This window comes from Microchirus variegatus (assembly GCF_963457635.1).
Source record: "Microchirus variegatus genome assembly, chromosome: 5".
Lineage (NCBI taxonomy): Eukaryota > Metazoa > Chordata > Actinopteri > Pleuronectiformes > Soleidae > Microchirus > Microchirus variegatus.
Window position 1 is genome coordinate 20,148,608 of NC_139806.1, and position 24,256 is coordinate 20,172,863.

The 24,256-nt window shown below is 38.6% G+C and overlaps 1 protein-coding gene across 1 annotated transcript in view; it reads right to left on the reverse strand.

The window, feature by feature from the left end:
• pth1r (parathyroid hormone 1 receptor) overlaps positions 1-24,256 on the reverse strand; it is a gene marked incomplete at its 3' end in the record, with an annotated part of 48,170 nt that overhangs the window by 21,054 nt on the left and 2,860 nt on the right. The window contains exon 2 of the mRNA XM_083890218.1: positions 5,192-5,294. Within this exon, the coding sequence (XP_083746344.1) occupies positions 5,192-5,294 (103 nt within the window). The remainder of the gene's footprint in view (positions 1-5,191; positions 5,295-24,256) is intronic.

Below are 24,256 nucleotides of genomic sequence, written 5' to 3' on the forward strand. Positions count from 1 at the left end.
TTCACACTGCAAGGTCTGGGGCATTGAACCCACATCCCTCCACTGTCTTCTCCAGGCAAACCTCAGTGCTTCCCTCAAAGAAAACCTTGTCTCAGCCGCGTAATGGAGACATTTGTGTATTTAAAGCACAAATGAGAAATAAAAACAAATACATAAAATGCTGAATTGCAACCAAACCAACGTCTCAGCCTCACACGGGACTCCATCTTTTTCAGTGAACCTAAAATTGCATGATCGATTGATTGCGCTGAACAAATCCTACATTTCACACTGGTGGGGTTTTAAAATAATCGTTCCTCCACATCTCCCATAATAGTTCAGAAAACCACAAGCTTACAGTGCCATAAAAAAGGAAAAACCTCTGGGGGTGGTCAAGGCAGGACAGAGGCAAGACAAACACAGATGTAAAGCCAAAGCACCAAAAGCACAGTCTTGCTATTCTCCCAGTTCAGCTCAACCCACAGCTTCAGTATCATAACACAACACACAACAATTAGTAAAAGAAAAAAAAAAAGTACACAAAAGTGGAATCTGTCCAAATCCTAATGACCACTTCAAGGAACCGTGCTTACACGGGTCATCAGGAAGCACAAGGAATGCTCTTTGAGCTCAATCTCAAATCTTGACAGTCTCCATAAATGTATTTTTACATCACAGCAAAACCACTACCCAGATTTTAAATGATCTCCACATCACTAATAATTACAAACAAACAACCAGAAGACATTATTAAGTTCAAATCAAGTTCAAATGAAGTGAAATCAAAGCATTGTATGTGCCATTAAGTTGCAACAAACGAAGAAAAAAAAAATGACTCTAATCAAGCCTGATAAATGAGCACATATGTGCTTATCCAGGCATACACAACAACTGCACTGAAACCTTTTATTTAAAAAGGTAATGTGCTTATTCTAATTCCTTCAACTGTAATGTGATTGAACCGACATGTGCAACCTTCCAAAAGAGGTCAGGAAAGCGTCACCACATGCAAGATGAGTCAAGCTCAGGGTGTGACAGCGTCAGCAGGTCAGCTCCCATGTACCCCTCAAACAACACCTCAAGCCTTGCACTGATTTCCAGTCGTTCCTTCCTCAGTGGAGTCAAAATGTCCTTGGAAACGCACCACAAAACAAACTATATAACAGTTAATTCAAAATATTTTCAATGAATCCTTAGAACACAGAGCATTTAGGCTTTTTTTTTTACATATGTTTAAACATATAGTATATACAGAGGATATATGAATGTACAATATAGTGTGTCTTATAAAAATTTTCAGCACAACCTAGACAATATGATTAAAAAATAATACTTTTCACTAATTATATAAACACACCTGAGCAAAATATACTCTCATTTTTTAAAATCGGATTGAATTTGTGAAATGTGAGTGTTTACTTGGCTCATTTTAATGAACATTTATGAACACATATTTTGTGACTTTTGCACAATTATTGCTAGTTTGTACATCTACTAAAAATTTGATATGAAATTAATCTTAACTTTGACTCAACAACCCATAAGACAACACTTTTTTAAAAGCCTGAATATGTGACCAATGAACCAACACCCTCAGGATGTCCATATAAGGAGTTGTGTATTATTCCTTTGGCAATTTTACCAAGGGTGCACCTGCGGCACAGATGCCTAAGGAGCACTTAAAGAATGAAGAAAAGTAAACAACATTGCAAGTTCTAGGTGAGATAAGGTTAGTTCAACATTTAATTATGCAAAACAAGGAAAAAAGAACACCTGTGTATTATTTTGTGCACATTTAACATTCATTCATATAGGATTCAATTGGTTACTGAAATTGTGTGCTATTCAAGTCTATTGAAGATTGAAATTACATATGTGTGTTAGTCAAATTCACTGTCGAAGCAATACAAAATAAACAAAAGTAAAAGGAAAGACAACTGCAGATGTGCTTGGAGGTGACTGTTGAAGTGTGACACAGTCACTGTGGCGTGTCGATGATGATTAAGGTTGATGTGGTCAGATGAACAACACATCTGAGAGAGAGCTAATGTATGAATGTCTGCTCTGCTTTTCATTAGCGTCTGTGACCACTGTGTAAAAAAAAAGCAGGGTTGTTATATAAATCCTGGGCATCTTACAGAAGCTGCTGTCCGGCGTCTGCACTTACAATAGTAGAAATTCTGTCAGTTTCTTAAATCCAGTTTGAGATTTGTGGATATTTATCAAAACCATGAAACGTTGGGGAAATACCACATAGGACAAAGTAACTACAAGGGATGGTCAACAAAGGTTTCCTGTGTTCAGAGCCTGGAAGTAAACATTTTTAATTATGCGTTTCATTTACAAGAGTATCGTTTGGAGGGTCGAAGGAATTCAATGCGACCACAGCACACTGGGGTTAAAGAGAAAATAATATGATTGGTTTGACTGTGGAATCCAAAATCCTCCTCTGAACAATCAACTGGGAAAATGACAGTAACCACAATGAGATACAGTAGATGCTGGCGTCTGCTTGAAAACTGGTGCTCTCAAGACACCCATAAATACACAAATTCACCCCCCGGAACAGCTTAGATCCCAGCGTCTGGAAAGCCTCGGGGAGGACAAAGAAAACAAAGCAACATTTTCACATGTAACCACTTAAAACTACACATTCAACTGACTCAAAGAGTGGGCATACTCAGTCAAAAACATGATTGTTTTCTTGAGTCCTAAGAAATCACATTCCACATCGCAATCAAGATAATAAAGCTGTTGTCACAGTGTGAGGCATTCTCACTTTCACTGTTGTGATCACCAGCTTCTGCAGCTGATTGTTGATATATTAACCCTACACTTTCTGATAAACTCATGTCTGCGTTGCTTTACTGAGAGAATGCTGGTAGTCAAGGTAACCCATGTAACCCAAATCTGAGCTACATATTAATCTGTTCTGTGCGGCCCTTGGGGTATTTATTGCAATCTCCACACACTCCAGCTAGAATTCACAAATCTCTGCAGTGGTTGAGCCTGTACTGACAAATTAAGCTATATTTTATATACATCTCCTTTGATATGAGCAGCCGATATGAGAAGCTCCTAAATCAACCTGTTGCAATAGTGGAAAATCCCACTGCTGGAAACATAATCAATGTAATTAAAGTGGGCCATTGTCATTGCATGAGCCTTTTGCAATCTCACGCATCCAGCAAAAGGGCTTTCATTTAGTTTTCATATTTCAGTAATCTCTCTAAGACCTCTACCTGTGAGTAAACATTTTGGTCAGTAAACCATCATGGACAGGCTTATTGATACCATTATCTAGTATCTGTCCAACATGTACACTTCAATCAGGAGGATAATTTCCCTGGCAAACATCAATGTCTTTGTTAATCTATTATGGCATTACACATATTAAATTCTACCAGCTCTTGGGTGTAGAAAAAAATAATGGATTGGTAGCACAACAGGATGTTAACAAAGAAGCACCTGTGATATTACCTCACCTTAGTGAGGCTCTTTCAAATATTTGAACATAAATGGTTAGACACTGGTGATAATCTGGCCACCTGGATTTACATGTATTTTGATCTTGTGGCTGTAGAATTCTCAAAACACTTTCAATGAGTGAGTGCTTCTGCCCCTTTTTCCAAAATAACCTTCACTTTCAATATTTGTCAGTTGTCTGTGATTGGACGGTTGTTCCATGGAAGTCCTGAGGGCTACCGCAATGACAAGTACTATACGGGGGCAAAGCTCTATTTCTCTGCTTTCGGATTTCCATCCATCCATCTTCTACTGCTTTATCTGCCATTTGAGGGTCACGGGGGATGCTGTGCCAATTTCAGTGGACATAGGGCCAAAGGCGTGGTCACACCATGGAAAGATCGCCAGTCCATAGTTTTAGGAGTCCCAATGGTCTAGGAGTTACAGTAAGTAGTAAGTACGCATGCCAAATCCTGTCGGTGATGACAGGATTGGTAACAGAAGGGTTAACATTGATGCATATTTCTTCTAACGCCACCACGCAGTTGTGTTTGTGATGAGTGATCAAGTCAATGGAATGTAATTTGGTGAAAGCATCCAAGTAGCCCACAGTATTGATTACGATGGATTATGAGCGAATACCTTGATCAGCTTAAAGCTCACATAGAGTGGTCCTGTTGCACATATATGTTAGTTATGGAGGTCTACTTACATATATTAACTTGTTTTTATGGTCAAAAACCTCCTAGTTGCTGTAAACGACCTATTTTCTGACGCTGTTCCCCAGCCTCGATATTTCAGACTCAACTCTCACACCCAGAAGACAGACTGTGTTGTGATTGGCCAACCAGCGTAGAGGCTTCCCAAATGTCTTGTGATTGGCCAGTGCCCGGAAGTGACATATTCAGCACACCCGCTCTCAGAAGCACAGCTCCCCCCTCTGGAACGGTGGATGCACTGCTCCTGATTATCAAAACATTGTTTTAACAATATTTAAAAATAGCTTCATCACGACTCCCCTTTTATGACTTTGACCTGGAGTCAGACCCAGAGTCAGAAGACACTGTCGCTCGTGAAACACCTCTACAACGGACGTTATTCTTCTTCTGCGGTTCAATGTACGCAACCGGATGTGCCCGGACTAGTGCCCGGAGCAGGACGATCTGCTGTTCAGGAGAACCGCTGTTTACGTAACCGGACCGGGTTTTTTCAGAGATCTCGCTGAGCCCGAGATTACAATAAAACACGGCGTTCTCAGCAGTGGCTGAACTGTTTGTTTTGAACCTTTCGGGGCTTCTTAAACAAGGTAATGACACAGATACACACTAAAAAACAGTGTTACTTGGAACTTCCGGTCTAGGTCCGCTTTAAGATATTCTTCTTCCATTCATTGTATACTGCTTAATCCTCCACATGAGGGTCATTAAATGTCAATGTGCTAACAGGCTTATCTTGCTTATCTGAGACAGTGAAGAAAATAAACACCATACTTGCACAAGCAAGCATGGCGTTAAATGTTTTGTGGGGTGATGGTAGATCAGTGGTACAGTGAGGCCTCTTTCAACTGGAAGGCTGTGGGTTAGATTCCCGGGCCCACTAGTCTACATCCCAATGTGCCAAGACACTTAACCCTGCATTGCTCATGATGGCTGTGTCAGCAACATGTGAATGGCTATGAACCATGTACAGCTGTACAGACTCTCTGACTTTCTGGGGTTTTTTGTGTTTTTTTTTTTTTTTTACTTACCAGGGATCTTGTGCTTTGATTTAATGGAACCCTCGCACTTCTGTTTGGCTTTAAACAACAGGCCGATCTGTTCCTCTTTTGTGAGCACGTCATCTGTGTAAACCTGGGAAAATGGAAATGATGACAAGGTTAGAGAAATATATACGTGTATATCAGCGTATAACTGCAAAACGCACGATGTAAAAAGAAATCCAAATGTCTAGTAACGATTACAACAACAACATTTTTTTGATCCCTCCAAAGATGAACATTTGCAGACGCAATTGGATCTGAAGCAAATGTCCTGCATTAGAGTAAAAGTATGCATGAAATTAATCAGTTGGCTGATATCCAACTGTTTCAAACACCCTAACCACTCTCTATTCGTGGTCATGGTGCTGCAGACAGCACAATCTAAATCCTGTTTCTCCCCAGTAAAAATACTCCTAGAAACATACACTAGTGAGATTTTCTCAAACAGAATATGAGTAAATGTGACAGGGTGGCCTGGAAGGTATGCGTCTGGGAGTTCAGAATAGATTAGATAGTACTTTTAAAGTAACAGTTTTTGTGTCAAGTGTTTAAGAGCTAATGTTTTTTTTAATGTCTAAACCGTCTTGGAGCAAATGTCACTCTCATTTTCCTTGAATTAATCATATTAATCTCACTCGGTCATTGTTCCAGGTTGTATCCTTGTGGTACAGGGCAAGTAATCAGACATGACAAAATTACAACATGAACAAAAACAACAGTTTATTTCCAATATTCGCTTACACATACAATATTTTCCCAGCTTTTGTGTGGCATGGTAGCTCAGGTGTGGTTTTCCAGTCAAGGAAACATTTTCCATTTCCATTCTAATAAGTCATACTGACTGGCTCGCTGTTTGCCTACGGATCACTTTTGGGCAATGACAAATATGACTATATTAAAAATGACCACATTTATTTTTAACAGAGTGTGACAAGGAAAGTGGAAATAAAAACACACAAAATTGAGCTTTCATGGTGCTTTAAGCCATACTGCAATATGTATCTACAGACTGAAACACAAACTACCATGTGTGCCTGGAGAGGTACGGCTAAAAAAAAAATTCCTGTCTTGTCTTTGTGGTTCAATGATGCAGCACAAACAGCACAAATGAAAGACAGACGTTCACTCCGAGCACTTTAATCCCTGACTGCAGCTGCAACTGTCTGTTTCAAACACAAATCACACAGCTGGATGTAAGAACAAATCTAATTCATGTTGGGTGCCTGTTTGCATTGTAAATTTTTGCAATATCAAAAACATGCACTGAGGAAACATGCAGAAAAAAAAACATTAGACGGAAGACGAGGAGTTTAAATTTAAACACAAGTTAAAAAAAACAACAACAACAACTGCTAAATAAATACACCACAGCTATTTTCAGGGAAAATTAAATGTTCCACATTAGATATAGGCAAACATAAACTATACTCTAGCATACAAACAGGAAAGATAGAGTGACAATACAGGGTTTCCCCCAGAAAACCTGCTAAGCGCCGTGGTATGGCCTCTCGGATAGCCCACCAACGGCAAACTGTGTTTTTGTAAAAAAAAAATACACACTCTTGAAATTAAAATAAATAATACACCCTAAGTAATCAAAGTACGAGACTGTACCTTTTGCTGCCGCTCCAGTTGTACCCTATCAGGGTACAAGCATTGTACCTTTCTCAGTGTGTACAGGTACATTTTTGTCACTTCGGGTGCAGAAATGTTTCTTTAGAGGTACAAATTTTAAAGGTACAGTACTTGTACCCTGATAGGGTACAACAGGAGCAACAAAGCATTTGTATCTATTTAGGTACAGTCTCGTACTTTGATTTCTAAGTGTATAGCAATTGTTTTCACTTAAGTTAATCCTAATTAAGTAATTGGCCAGTGAATCTTAAAACAAGCCATGCAATGCTGGTCACATTTAAAAGTAAAATGAATCAACATGAATAAAAAAGTGGGAGTGCCCCCTCATCTGGTGCAAACAGACTGCCCTTTTTTTCTGTGCACAGCCCCTGCGCTGTACTGTTCTTCCTCTCCTGTGACCAACGCACGGCTTCTCCATCTCCAAGTGGGCTCTCCGTATCCACTACAGACTGGATCATTTCTCTACACGCAGCTTTATCCCTACATCCAAATAATGATATTTATGACGAGGATCGAGTGCAGTCGCGATGAAGTGCAGGGGATCCGAGTAGATCTTAGTAAAACGTGGTGACAGACTCTGAAGAGCAGATCACACTTTCCATTGTATTCACTCCGTGGTCTCAACCTTTGTGTAGAAGACGCTTTAGTGCTGCAATTAAGGGAATAACAGATGCATCAGATGAGCTGATCTTTTTAGTTAACTCTCCAAGAGAGAGAAAGTTCTCTGGTGTGAAGTGAATGTCGCAGGGAGTTCATGTTCATGAGATCTATGTCGCTTTAGTGCAAAGAGACTAGCATTTAATAGGTGCTGTTCCACAGTGTACTCACTGTGTTTCTGCCTCCGAATTATCAGTGCATCCCTAAATATAACATCTTTATTGACAAGAACAATGTAACCGTAATAATGACGCATTTGATAGTGTGACTTGGGTTTCAAGCGCCCCGGTTTAGAAAAATCTGTGGTGTTTAAAAAAAATACACGGGGGGAAACCCTGCAATATTGTTTAGTGTTTGTTATATGATTTGTTCTAATTATTTAACTCTGATTTGTCCTAAGTACTCGTTTTCTGGCAGTTGCGGTTGGAGTAAATGATGGTAGCACAGCAATAAATGTATTAATTATGTCAAAAAAAAAACACACAGAACATTTAGGGCATTTGTATTCAGTCACGAGGAAGTTCCTGCTCATGTAGTGTAGAAGTGCACTACACAGCATCCATTTTTGAAGTAGGTTATGCTAAAATGACACGAGTGCCACTAGTGCAAACAAACGTTATTTTCCAGACTTCTCTGGTACCTGTAAAAAAATCCAGTTAAGTATCTAAGAAACGTCTAAATCTGCATGTAGACACAAGAAGTCATTTGGGAGCGAAGGCGTGTATACATTGTCTCTGGTGCGAGTGCGTAGTTCCCTGATCTTAAAATGAAACTGTAAATACCAAGCTGTCATGGTTTTGCTGCACACAAAACCATAATACCTCAATCCATCAATATTTTCACTACTCTCAGGCCTGAAATAAGGATGTCCAGTCTGAGAGCTGAAAAGGGTTACACATTGAAGACGTTTATGGCTTTGCACAGTAAACAACCACAGATGGAACAACATTTGACCGCAGGTGAACAAGGATAGATACTACCTGTTTACTGTGCTAACTATGCCAATATAGAATATTCCACTGACAGCTCCAGTAGACGTTGACACTATTTTCATTGGTGTTACTTCAGGTGAAAGCTTAACCAACAGGAAACTATAGAGACAGTGAATCTGAATGCCCGTGCTCCAAAATGGAATAGTCCACACTTTGTTTTCGTCCATGGATTTTTCGTAGTTGGAAATGGAAATGGAAATAAATTAAATAAGAATATATTTCATGTGGCTATAAATCGAGATCATTTCATCATAGTGGTCTGAAATGTCAGCCAGTTGTACCTCACTGTGAAATGCTTTGTTCATCTCATTTCTATAACACTGAGTGAGAACACTGTTCCATCACATTAAGAACAATTAGCTTAACCTTTGCGGCACAAATCAACTTCTGCTTGCAGACATGTAGAAGAGTATTATTTACAGTCTTGAGAAGAGAGTCTTGGGTGATAAGTGTGCCCCCTGATTATTTCTGAAAACTATTCCTCTTCCACTGGCCAACATCCAAACCTCCAAGGTAAACACAACCCTCACGGGGAGAAACATGGACATTCTTATTTACTGCATATCATTCAAAACACAGTATTCTTTTTGTTAAATGCTTTTGAGCGTGAGCCAAAATGAAAATTTGAAAAATACACACCATATAAATATGTGTGTTTTCATCACCGCTCACGAGAACACAAACTCAATAAACCACAAGTTTCTATTTGTCTTTGCAAACTGTGGCTTGATGACTTAAACTGCAGCTCTCTGCAAGGATATAAGACCAATATTGAAAGAACTCGATTTAGGCTGCTGTGTCAAGACAGTGTGGAACCACCGTGACTAAATACTGACACTATACACTATGAGAGTAAAGGCACATTTACAATTTTGTTTTAGTTTTTTCTAATTCTAGCACTTGCACGTGCATGAAATTATTTTAGGTAACCAAATGTTGTATTTAGTAATAAAAGATTAACCTGTCTAGGGCCACAGATGAATACAGTCAGTGTTCTTTTGTTGATTTAAAAAAAATTTAAATAGAAAAAGAAATTGTGCCAACTGAAGTGGATAGACGCCATGCATACATTGAGTGGAGACAGAGGGTTTACGGTACATTACCAACAGTCTTGATTGTGGACAAACTTATGACTTTATTTTTCTTTTTTCAAGAAAGTTGCGGTTAACCAAAGTCATTTCCTGAAATGTTCTACAGTTAATCAGAGTCGAATGCTGGAGCTCACAAGGTTGACTTTCATTAGAAAGCACAAAACATAAGAAAATACACTTTTGCATCCAAAAGGATTAAATTAACTCCACCACAGTTGAATGGAGTGTAATCATCTGTGTAAATCAACAATAGATTTGGATTAAAAGTTTAGCCCAATGTCCTTCAAAACATATGAAAACAAATAACAATTCAAGATGGTGCCGTTTCCAACTTGATTATTCAAATAATCAATAAATAATCGATTTCTTAATTAATTGGCAACCATTTTGACGTTTTTTCAATAACTAAAACAAGTTTTTTGATTTTTCAGCTTCTTAAATGTGACTATTTTCTGGTTTCTTTGCTCCATATAACCAAGAAATGATTCAAACGGACTAATTTTATTATCTATTTTTTTTTATCATTTCCAGGTTTGACCAAAGTTTTCAACATTTTCTGGCTTTTTACAGACCAAAACAAGTACTCAAATAATAGAGAAAATAATTGACAGATTAATGAATGATGAAAATAATTGTTACTTGGCATAGATCAAACTACCATGTTCAATTGGTAACAGTTAATGAATTAAGCTAATTAAATACTGAATTAACTTCTAACTTCCAAAACTGCCAACAGCCAAATAAATTTTTTTTAACATAATAACATAATTAACATAGTTTTCAATAGTAGCTACGTAAAAACTGCACATACATTTTGAAGTGAAAATATCATCTTTTCACTTGTGTGAGATAACGGTCTCAACTCAAATAAAAAATCTGTGAAAATAATGCCACTTGCTATAAATGAACTGCCTCATGAGTCACTCACAGACTGCAGTTAAGACCAGGAAAAATGTAATCAGACAAGAATCCTTCCATAGGATGCTTTAAGTGATAGACAGCAAAGACAAACAATCTTTTTCATTTACCAAGGAAATCAAAGCGCGATTATAGTTACTTGTGCAAATCATACAGGTCGATTACAGGCTCAATTGGAAACTTGATGATGTGCTTCACAGCTCGAGATCAACTGACAGTTCACAGTGTCGCAAGAGCTGACTCTGCTTTAGTCAGTGTGTGTGTGTGTGTGTGTGTGTGTGTGTGTGTGTGTGTGTGTGTGTGTGTGTGAAACACAAGTTTTGACTTCAACAACATCATCTTCATGTGGAATATGAACAATATGAGCATCATGCGTTAATTTAAACCAGTAACAGAGATTCAGATGTGTTGCAAATGTCAACTGTGAGTAAAAGCAGCTGCTGCACTTCTGTTTGCATCCACTAATTCCATGTGTCTGTGATATAAATATGGTGTCTCACACAGGGAAATCGCCATGTGCATGATGTTCATAGGATGGAATTGTCAGTTTTGATTATAATTCAGATATTATCCTCCCTCCATGAGTTAGAAGTGGTTTTCATGTCAGGGTGAGATTTCACATGAAACTATTGACACATTCAAGGTGAAAGGTTGAGCCGTGTGCCAAAGAAACACACACACACACACACACACACACACACACACAGAATCTCAAGTGCGTGTTCCGAGATGATCGATTGTCAATACAAATCCTCTGATCTCAACTCTGCTTGTATTTTGCCTGGAAACACAAACCAAATCCATTTATCTATCATTTCAGAGTCATCCAATAATGTCGCTCTCTGTTCGCTGATCCGTCAGTGAGGATGAGATTGCTCGGTAAATGGTTGCATAAAGTGAAACATTCCTTCCCAGGTCACACTTCAGTACATGGATGATAAATAATATACAATAATATTTACTCAGGTCGCTGTAAAATGCCTCTATTATGGGAATACAGTGGAATGTTTGTTTTATGTACGTGTTTTGGTCATTTGCCATTCTTTTCACCATAAGCTAACATTCACTTCCTTGTTGTTGGCATATATTCAAAATTTGATCCCAAGGGTTTTTTTTTTTTTTGGACTTTCCTGTACATTTTTTTTCCTCCACAAAGGGGGGTTCTAGAAAATTAGAAAATTATAACTCGGCTGAATCTTGTTTTTAATGGCCTGTCCTCTATCTGGAAAAAAACATGAATATGTTACTTTTGACATATTGCACCGCATGAATGTTTTAGCGGATGAGGTTCCTGGATATTATAAACTCTATGAGTCAGTGCCACTCCTCTTCAACTGTGCAATTTACATTTGATGATAAAAACCACAAACCACAAGACTGGTTGTCCTTTGGAAACGCTCGCAGACCACATTCTGACTTAAAGCAGCATTTAGTTCCTAATTATACCCTACTCTAGTCGTAAGCTTGAAGAACAGCACTTTTGTCCTTGATGGAAACATTGTGTGTGCTTTGAGAGGCGGCGCACTTCTTGTGGAGTCCCGATAGCTGTGAATGCATTGTTCTCTAAATTAATAGGGACGATTTGTATCTTACGTAAGTCATTGTGATTTAATATGCAGAGTACGGGTTGCTATTTTAATAAAGCAATGTGAATGCATCATTTCAATTTTCATTAAAAGCTTAAATGGTTACACAACAATCAAAAGCACGACACATTTCATCTTTAATGGAGGCCACAAAATTGTTAGCTAATGACACATGTGGCACACAATGTAAATATAGTGATTTTCTATACACAGCTTATGAGGATTTCAGGTTCAAATATAGATATTAAAGTGGATTTGTAATCCATTAGAGCTTCTTTTTTTTTCCAGATGTGACGGATTGTGTGGTTTCATTACAACCACTGTAACATTAATGGCATATGATACACTCTTGGTTACGGCTTGGAAACATCGGCAGTAAGCCTCTAAATCACAGGAGCTGAGAATCAAATACAGTACAAGATGATGTCAGTGTTTGTATTAGCATTTATTCATAATTGAGTCCATCAGAATAATATTGGATATAAACTGTCCAGGACAATTTGCCACTTTATACTTTCACATTTAATGTTACAAAACAGACTTCAGCTCATGTTTAATATCAGCGTTAATAATGAATGAGAAGTCTAATTTGTAGGTCATTCTAATTACCTGGCTGCACATGACCTTGACCTACAATAGATGTGCAAGTAAAATTGATGAGGTCACAAAATGTAGGGCTCTAAAATATGTATTAGAATGAGCAGCAGGTATGTTCTAATGGACTCATTCATTTTTAAACCAGATTTTCACCAAAATACATACTGCTGAAAGAAAAGTTTAAAAAAAAAGGGTAAGCCTAGAGTCTGAAAGCTTTTCAAAGGAAACTTCTTACACAGAAAGGTTTCATTAATAAATAAGGACGGCTAGGTGTGGTGGACATATAGTGGTTCAGGTCAGGTATGTGTTTCAACACTGCTACAAAGGTTTCTCCTTTTTATGCTAATGAACACATTCATTTGCAGAACCTCTGTTCTAGAACTGCTGCCCCAAATCTTATTGTCAGTATTATAATGATGAGCCTTACGGCTAGTTTTCATTTCAATTTTACATTTCATGTTATAGCATCAAAGCCTTTGCCTTAACACAGAACCCATTTCGCAGTCAAAAGAGAAGCGAGCATCAACCGCCCCCGACCAACCATCAGTAATCTCAGCATTCAGATCATTTGGCTCGCTCAAGCCTGCTCTTGTATGTGATATAGACACTGTCTATAGGATTATGTCTATGTGTCTATAGATTATTGATACATGGATGAGCACATGAAGCATGATTACATGATGCAAACCAATAACTCCAATAAGGATTACCATACTGCAGTTGCCTCTGCGATATAACAACTAGAAAACTGCTGCAGAAGATTAACATAACATGCTGATGTTTACTTTTTTATTTTTTCTAGGGATAATGTTGAATCATTTGTGTTTAATAAAGGTCCTCTGACTATTACATTCTATTCAGTTCATCTGAGAGTGCCAAATTGCAATACACGTTGAAAGGGTTGTCTCTCAAATTAAAATTTTAAAAGCGATTATTCAGATTGTTCAATTCCGGTTCAAATTGAGTGGTTCCCATTCAGATATTAAGAATTCAATTCTCAGATTTTATCCCATACAGGCGTGTTGACTATATTTTGATATAGTGATCTAATTACTGCTTAAACTAAAGTCAGTGAACCAGCATATGTCGAATTGCCTGTCCAAAGATGCAAGACACACACATGCATTGCACACACAGAGAGACATGTGCAGACAGTCGCACAGTGTGAGCTGCAGGGTGCGAAGAATGAGGTCAGCAGCCTGAGAATGTTCGACTGAACTCTATGAAAAACACTCAATAGTCAAAAGCCAGAGACAGTTGTCCTTCTAACCTTGTAACCTAATGAGGAGTGTTTGTCAGCAGCAGCAGAGTGTATAACACAGCAATCAGTGCACTGCAGTGGACACAAAGTTTAGGTTGAGATTTTTTGAAGTATGATTGGATGAAACATTTAACACATTATCGACTCCATCAAGGATGCTGTCAAGGAAGTGTATAATGGCTGCCAGCAGGGACAGATGGGACAAAAAAACAATTTTTTCCACTTCACAAAAGGCTTTTTTGTGGCTCGACCTGTGGCTGGGGTCAATGTCATTCATCTTCGACCGCTTCATCCTCCACATGAAGGTTTGTGGTGCCAATCCCAGCTGACATAGGGTGAAAGGTGCGATACACCCTGGACAGGTCACCAGTGCATCACAGAGCCACATAGAGACAAACTGACTCTCACACTCAAACCTACAGTTAATTTATAGTGTCCAATAATCAATGAGCAATGGTACCTTGATCAGGGGTACCTGAGCCCTTGAACTCTTTGGTTACAAACCAAGTTCCATTTTCCAAAAGGCTAAGCATTATTAGCTTGAAAGGGTACAAGCATTGCTGATTGATTGCTGCCATGTAACTTCGGTGATTAAATAACATTTTTAAAAATTAAATAAACAACATTAGTTGTAACACTACTATTAGTAACACATTTGAACCTACTGGTGGCAGCAGTGGATAAGAAAATTCCTTGTACATATGTACAATCCCTGATTGAACATCCTCTATGGACTTTGGTGCAGTGGGAGATTGAGTTAGACATTTCCCTTTTCAGTCAGAAAAGACGGCTAACAGGGCAAAGCGGCCATAGATTTTATATGGTGAAACTTTTTAAGTAAAAAAAAAAAGCCCTATAAGTCTATTTTCCCTTCAGTTATCTGTGTTCAGTGAGCAAAAGAGTCCACGTCACAGGGTAGAAGTCACTGTTAATAATGTGTCTCTAACTTGAAGTGTCCCTTTAACATCTGAGTAGAGCAATCACACTAGAACAGAGTACAAAAGGTCACACGTGCAGAGGAGAACACTTCACGCAATCAACCCGTTTTCCACGAACCAAAAGGGTAACATGCAGCCTGTTGCAATTAGGATAAGGTCGCTAATATAACACCCATAATTGCAAACGTCTTTCCCAGAAATCCTCTACATTGTGGACTAAATAGGAGCCACTTAATCAACCAAGGTGTATCTACCAGTGATTGCTAATATTCTACTTATCAAAGAGAATGAACCTTGTGCAGGTGGTCACCTTGACTAAAATCCCTTCGACTCGAGCAAACACAGCATAAAACCTCAAAACAAATGCAAAATCATGTTAATGCTCCCCAAAGAGCTCACCAAAGAACAGCAAGTACACTCATAAATGAAGAATCCCTATACATACAGTATGTGTCTTCTTGCAAAAAAAAAAGGTTATTCATGTTGGCCATTCTTTAGGTTTGCAAAAAAAAGTATTCTCGTTCTGTACTCCAACAAAGGTTAGAAATTAGTATAATATGAGCTTGACTTTCAGAAAAAAACAAGCAATTGAGGCAGATTAACGGAATATCAGACTTTGTTAATTAACCATCATCAATCAAGTCATTGATCCATGGCATTCTGTGACACAAAGTGAAAGAAAAAACGTGTGATTTTTTTTCCACCTCACTTTTCACGTAGACCTGCCTAGTCTATAAAAAGCTGTATTCCTAAATCTAATGCTACAAAGGCACAAACGACATGCCGAAGCATTAATGGATTAGACATGGACATACATACAGTGCATATACAGCATGTGGCATTAAGACTGCATTTAAAGGATTAAATACACATCAGCGTCACAAATGTTAATGCATACAGTTGAGGACGAAGAAGCTCAGACTGTCTGGTGAAATGCAAGCACACATGGGCTCCAGTGTTAACACTGTGCTCCAACTGAGAGGCCTGCAACAGCCCTGTCAGCATGATCGTTCCACTTAATACAAGGTCACCGATGCTGGGGTCTTTGAACCATGTTTTTATGTGACTGAAAAGGACCAGAACTCCTGGTTAAGAGGCGGAATCCACAGCAAACAGCAAAACGTGTGCATGTATGGGAGCAGTTCAAGGCAATATCACACATTTCACACACTGTCAACACAGCGAAGTATCACAGTCTGAGTGCATTTACTCTGCATCAGTCACTTATAAGATACACTGGAATACAAAACCATATTATGAAGTGTTTGAGGTGTTTCTAATAATAAAATTGTGGGTTGCAATTTTGTCTAACAGCAAGAGGTTCTTATGTTTAAATTTAGATAAAACCTTACCCATGGTCTAGAGGAGTGCTGAACTAAAGTAGAACTGATCCTTGGTACATGAAAGGATTGGGGCCAGGGTTTCTGAGCTTTACCACATCTGCATAGTTCTAACTAATCCATTTACATTTTCTCCACACTGCACAACTTCTGCCTTGTTACATACTGTAAATAAAACTGAAACCACTGCAATACAGATCAAAAACAGCCTCCCATTGTGATATTGATATTTCAATAACAATCCTATCATATATTTTTCCCCAATAGCAATATTGTGAATGTTCAATATAATGTGTGTGCATAAACACAGATATATAGGGTTTGTTATTTCCTGTCCATAAAGAGGGTTAAAACCACAATTAATTATTTTGCACAAGGGAATATTTATCTACAGGGATTTATGTTTTGTGCAGCAAACAGTGATAGTCATTCTTTTTATTATTCCATTCTCTCTTCTGCCTTGGAAAACCACAAAGCAACTTGGCCGCTGACAGCTTCAATTTAGGTGCCTCATGTAGAAGCAACTAATAGCCTGAGGCAGACATGAAGTGCAGATGACAGAGGTCTGGTAAGCTCCGAACTCCCTTTTTTCAGAGCCTGTTTTCAAGTCAGAGAAGTTTGCGTCTTGACATACAAATGGAAGCAGAAATAATGACGGTTTATTGAATAATTGAGCGTCCAACACAAATGTATAGTATCTTCTGTGCGATGCACAAATCGACTATTCTCTCATACTTAAAGCTGCCATATGTAAGAATGTGGCCAAAAACAGTTACTACTCTTTTAGGTTTCGTTTTTTGACGTAACTGGCAACCCGTGGCTGAGACTCTACTGACTGCAATGATTGGTAGACGGCGGTAGGTGGCGCCACATGCCAAAACATGATTTCAAAACATAAACATGATTTGCAGTCTGCAAAATATTTTTTTTAATGCAAATATTTTGTTTGTACTGTTGTTGTTGGTGAGTTCAGTTTGTTATATGAACATTATTCCTGAGTCTCTGTGACATATTAGGAGGATTTTATGGCCAGTTGATTTAGATTTATTACATAATGCACCTTTAATATGGGACATTTTAATTGGATTTTATTTACAAAATTAATTAATACAACCCTCTATTCACTGATTACATGCCATTCACTTGTAAAGGGTCGCACGGTTGAGTTTGTCACATGAGTATTATCCTGTGTTTTGCAAAAACAATACTTACATTCGTAAATAACAGCTCCCATACAAGAACTAAAGCAGACACAAAATTATATATATTCATATGAAACACTTTTTAGTCGCACTATAACTCTTTCAACTTTGCAACCACACTCTAAGTTTGTGCTCCCATCGGCTCATGTGTTAAATGCCATGGAGTTAAGCAAAGTCCAGCCAAACGTCACACTGTTATCTGAATCCAAAATTGGCAGATTTCCACTCCACTGCAATGTGAGGATTTCTTACTTTATGGCTGGAAAAATCCGGAGCTGCGAACTGCACACTTATAAACCCATAAGCCCCCGAGTTTTGCAATGAAACAAATAAAGGTCCTTTTAAGAAACCCGGCCTCCTCTCAGCCATAAGCCATGTGCCAAGGGAGTTTTCCTGCCCAAAATTTGAGGGATTTCCAAATCACGTGAACAACTGGTGTGAACGGGTCGATTTTTCCTGCTCTCGATTATTTAGGGAATAGCCTTTAAACGGTCTACAAGCCCGGTCCTTTTATTTCGGGGAGTAGAATAAGTCTAAGAGGGTTTTGTATATTTGAAACTCAGTCCCTTCAACAACAGTGGGGGTAGGGCTGAGCAGAAACATCCATCACTGGCAAAAACATCTACATTGCTGAGAGTTTTCACATGTCAACTCAACTGAGGTGCTGCAGGATTCCAATCATATTGCAAGCAAGGAAGTCGTCGGCACAATATAAATACAGCAGGAAGCTGCTGGAGAAAGACACACAAAGAACACAAACTCATCACAGTGTTGACATTCTATCAGTGTGAACCCAGATCTTTCTTCATTATATACCGTCACTATATCAACGACTGTCAGAGGAAAGTCAGGCCGTCTCTCTGAAATGTGTCAAATGTTAACAATTCTGAGATAAACATGTCAGACACATCAGCTGACACACAGAAAGTTATTATTAAGAGAAGAAAAAACATTAAAGTTACATGTATGACATGTTGACAACGACAAAAGGAAATAGTTTAAGAGTGACACTTTATACTCCCTCTTTTGCCTCTCCTGATCATCAGCAAACGATGCATGATTAACTTAGTACAAATCAAGGAGTTGTCAGGATTACAACATTTAAAGCATAAAGAGGGGCAACAAACAGCAGATCTTTGCAAATGCCGAAGTTCACAGGGAAGAGGCACATCATTAAAATATCTGTTAGACGTGTAAGTTTTTCACTGAGGTGTGAAACTGGCATTGAGTTACACATACCCTCACATTCTTCAAGTGGAAAAGTTAAGGGGAAAAAAAAAACCCAGAGGTCACGGTAAGTCAAGAAAACAAGCCTTTTCCTGAGTCAAACACAGCCACGGTATAACCTTACCATGCCAGTGAAACTGAGAACCTGCCTATTAACACACGCGTTAGGAGTCTGACTCAAAAGGTCTTAACTGAGCAATGTGTCAGTCAATATATAAAAAAAAAACATAGCCACGGCATGAGGATGTGCACCATTTCCAAGAAGCAATTCAAGAATACAGATTGCTGTTTAGTTATCTTAGATTTCCCTTAGCTACTGTAAAGCTCTGTAGTGAAACCCTAAACATATAGATGTGTGTGTGAAGGGTATTTTCTCACTGCAAGCTGCCTGATTCCCATGCTGATCCCAGGAAAACTCAAGCAAACGTGAAGTGACCGGCGACAACAGCAAGTGACTCACAATCTGCAGCAGCACGTCGTGTACAGCACACATCACTAGAAACGATGTGCTGTAAAATGAGATTACGCAAACAGTGCGATCCACATCTGCAGACACATAACCTCATTACATCCTGACCAAGGTGGGCATTAACACCATCTGTGCGCTCTCGAACAACCCTACAAGGTAATGCTCTACTGCCGATGTCCATGTCTTCACAGTCCCTGCTCCACGACATGATACTGAGAGTGTGAACATGTTGTTTTTGGTGTGTTTCACTGACTCTGAGTGCAGCATCTGTGGATCATCTCCCCAGAGCAACACATTTCCTGTGGTGAACACACTCTCCATAAGAAATACGGAGAGATGGAAGAAGAACAAACCCAACTCTGGTGAGATGAATGTATTTTTAATCACATTTAGTTCAGTGCTATCGACATGCAGCAGCTTACATGAAGTACTGCATTCGCTGTCAGCATTTTAATGACATCATACAGTAGTGTTTACTTGTTGTGTTACTATTTCCAGTATCTTGCCTCCTTTATAGGCATCATTAGGCTGCAACCACCTCATAACAATGTGTTTAAGACTTTCTCGACAATTCATACTGAGAGTGAGACCTTGTTATAAAAGGAGCAGAGCCAGCCGAGGTGACATCATGCAATGCTCTTATCCTGTCTAACTAACAGAAGAAAATCCAAAAAGCACACTGTTGAGAAGACAGTCAAAATGGCTCTCAACACAATACATTTATTTTTAAATTGCAGCTTGCACATTCTGAGAATATCAATAAAATGGCAATTGGAAAACAGAAGGGAACGCTCCTTATAAATCCAGATTTTGCCAGTGAAAAATCCCATTGTGTACATTTTACTAGTAACAGCTTAGAGCTCATTTAAAGTGTTGATGTGACAATTTGCAAACTAATAAAAAGCTAAAAAGAAGAAGAAAGAAACAGGGGAAACTTCTAGCGATGTAAATAATGACTGCAGAATTACCTCTACATCTACATTTAGGACCAGAAAATGCCACTGGGAAAGAATAATTTAATTGCAGCAATAATATGTTATTTTTTGCATATACTACCAACGCTTTGAGTCCTTGAATACTTGAATTTCAAACTAAAAAAACAAAAGGGAAACTGAAGTTGACTCCAATTCCATCTACTTCTCAGAGAGCTATTGCATGTGGCAGATGACGACATTAAGCATGCCAAGTTCAGTAACATTTTAAAAAGTTGTAAGTTGAAACCTTTTTAAATTGAGGCGCACATTAAACATATCAGTGCATAATCACAATCAGTGCACTTCAATATATGGAGGAACAGCGGTGGCTCCCTGTTGGATGAAATTCATTAACTCTAATCCTGATTAAAGCTGCAAGGATTCATCCTCGCCCTGCTTTAAGGATTAATATCAAATTTTAAATTGACAATATGTCACAACTAACTGTGGCCGCATCTGCTGCATGATCCTCTGCATCTCTGTCATGTCTCCTGCTCACCTGCTACAGAGCTCCCGTGCAGCTTCTGCTATTTTTCACACAGAGTTTGCCTTTGGAAATCATTTAACAATCTTTTAAGTACTCCTTCTTGCTTAACTAAAATGCCAGGACTCTTCAGTATGAAGATGCATATTCATCTATGCTACAAATATTTCACAGAAAAAACAGGACGCAAACAGGACACATATTAGATACTGAGACTGTGTTGAACAATTATATTTACTAGATATGTTTGCAAATTTGAAAATAGGCCTTCTCCCCGTGTGTGTGTGGGTTTTCGCTGGTTCTCTGGTTTCTTCCCACAATCCAAAAACATGCAGATTTGGCGATTAGGCTATACTGGACACTATAAATGAGGGGTCTCAAACTCAAATGACCTGGGAGCAAACTATTGTGGTCAAGAGGGGGCCGGCCTAGAGAACAAAAAGTGGGGGGAAAAAAACAACTGTTCACAATATTGTATCATGATATCACACATATACTTAATAATACTATTTATGATGAAAAAATAAATATAAGAATAAAAAATATATATATAAAAAATTGACATTTATTTTAATTTACATAAATAATAGTGTAGACTAATGTAATTAAAATTCATACCAGGAGCCGTTTCGGCCACTGCCATTTGTGGCTCGGGCCCTAACAAGTGTATATATGTAATTGAATGTTGTATTTAATAATGGGATAATTATGACCAAATGTCTTATTATTACCATTATAAAAAACATTGCTAGGAAACATATTATATTCTATCACCTCGCTGACAGCTGTGCCTCAGCTACACACTGTGTTTAAAAGACAGTGAGGTCGTAGGCCAAGTTTTTCATTATCAAAAGATAATAAGTGGGGGGCCGTGTGTGGCCCCCACGCCGCCAGTTTGAGACCCCTGCTCTAAATGACCGTAGGTGTGAGTGTGAAAGTGAATGGTTGTTTGTCTCTATGTGGCCCTGTGATGGATTAACAACCTGTCCAGAGTGTACCCCGCATTCCGCCCTCATGTGGAGGATAAAGCGGTAGAAGATGACTGAGTGAAAATAGGTCCAAAAAGAGCGATGCGGGTCATGCAGCCAGTGTGAAAGGCCTACATGAAAAGAGAGGTACATACAGCGTAAAACATGTCATGTTCAAATCAGGGGTCAATGTTTTTCAGACCAAGGATCCTCAAACTGATGGAGATATGGAGTCGGGACCCATAATACTGTATATACTGTATATTGTATAAACTGTCTTTATATTAAACTGGGTGTTATGCCTTGTATTAATGTACTTTGTTAACTGATATCAATGCCATCTACAACGTTGTCATTGTAGATGCATGCATACATGTTCAAACTGAAGTTTTTATCTTAAACATAAATGTGGAAACACTGTTCACTGTCATGCATAAACATGCCTGTTACAATATGGATTCATGCTATGCATATTTGAAGACATTTCAATTTGTGGGGGGAAACTTTTTTTTTGGGGGGGGGGGTCATCAGTTATATAATTAAGTTAAAGTAAGAGCATGGTTACACATACTTAATTGTCTTCTAATTGCATGTGTCATTCATTCATTGTCGACTGTTCTATCCCCCACAGGATAGCAGCTGATATACAGTAGGTACACCCTGGACAGGTTGCCAGTCCATCACAGGGCCAACACAGAGACGACCAACCATTCACTCAAATTCACACCTACGGTCAATTTAGAGCATTTAGTTAACCTATTTTTTATTTGTTTTTGGACAGGGAGTCTAAACAGAAAGGCCCTCAGACCGACCGATTTGTGACCTGGGGTCTTTTTGCTGCAAGGCAACAGTGCTAGTCACTATTCCGCCATGTGGCCTGTCTGTGTCAACAACACAGTTCCAGCACAACTCGTCATGGCTCGACTCTACCCGTTTTAGTTTTTTTTTGCTTTTCCAATAGTGATAGTCCCAGGAACAAGGTGCTTGTTTTGGTACCTGCTCTGGTGGTTCTCAGTGAGCTGAGCTGATACTAAATGTGACGTCAACAGACTGCTGGCCACTGACTGGAAGAATCACAAGCGTGACATCCAACACAAGAATCAAACCGAAACAATACAAGTCACTTGTTTGTTTGCGTAAGAAACAACGTCAAAGCAGTTTCATGCAGCCGTGTTATGATGACTCCACCCACGTTGAGGAGGTACTATAGTCATGGAAAATGATACCAAACCGAGTAGTTAAGCTGTGCTGGAACTGCATAGTGGAAATGTGCCATTTGGCTCAAGATGTTGATCTTTGTTATATTAAATATGTTATAGATATTTAACAAAGAACATTCATAGCTTTTAAATATTACATTTCAGTAACACTCTTATAAACGCTTTCTGGTTGAATTCACATGGCTGGATGGAGATGGTCTTCCCTTTGCTTAGTCTGTAATTTACAGTCAGTAACATCAAGACGAACTGAGCAAGAATAATCAAATTGCTCCACAAATCCTCAGGTTGCTTAACTTGCTGAATAAAGTAAGAAAAATAATGTGTTGAGAGACATGGAATTCCTTTATGTTTGTGTTCCTCACAAAGTGGAGACAGATTCAGCGGAGCGTAAAAGCACAGCACTATTTGATTGATAGTGATTGATTAAATTGTTAAATTGGTCTTTTAAACTATGGGAGGACACACAAAGGGTAGATGACAAAATTGAAATCACAAAAATCACGTTTTTGTAGTCTGAAGGTTGTGTGGATTTTTTTTGTTGTTGCCCAAAAATGTACTTAATCATTTCTGACACACGTCCTGCTGCTTCTCTTCCCCTGTTGAGAGCAGTAAAGGTCATGATGTTAAGCCTGGTCTTACATCACACAAACGCACGCACGCACACACGCACACACGCACACGCATGCACGCACGCACACACACGTTTGCATAGCATTCGTAGCGAGGACACTCATAGACATAATGCAATCCCTAGCACCTAACCTTAACCATCACAACAAAATGCCTAACCCTAACCAACATGTTAACCCTCACCCTAAATCCTGGTCTTAACCCCGAAAAGTCCCTATAAAGATTTAAGGACCAGCCACAAACTCTAGTTCTCACAAAGTTACACATACAAAAACACATACTCAGCCCCTCGCACTACTAAACTTAATAATAAATAACAATATGAAAACAAACTGATGAAATATATTGTGTAAGCATGGGTGGGGCCTTTTCCTTTCAAAGAATTATGTATATATTATATATATATATATATATATATTTTTTTTAAATGACAGAGACTTGACAGACACTGTAAGAAGAGCAAATTGGTCCTGACATGGCTTTGTTGTCCTTCTGTGTCTTAATGGAGCCTGGTCACAGAGGGAATCAAGATTAAGGGCAAGTCCAAAGTGTTTGAACTTGCTGAGTAAATACATCATGAAATAATGGTTCCATCTGCTTGAGGTATAGCACTTTGCTGCCGCACCTCATCACGTAATCAAAGACAACATCAAAGACGGACAGTACACCTGTTATTTTAAAAGATGACCGAATGATTTACAAAATACCGAAATCACAATTTTACAGGGGACAATTTGTACTTCCTTTTAAAGCTTGTATGAGGAAAAACTATTTCAGGCAATGCTCTCTTTGCAAATTGCCTTGTTACAATGGTCAGTTGCATCATAGCGTGTCTTAAAACAACAGAGGCAATTATAACAAGGC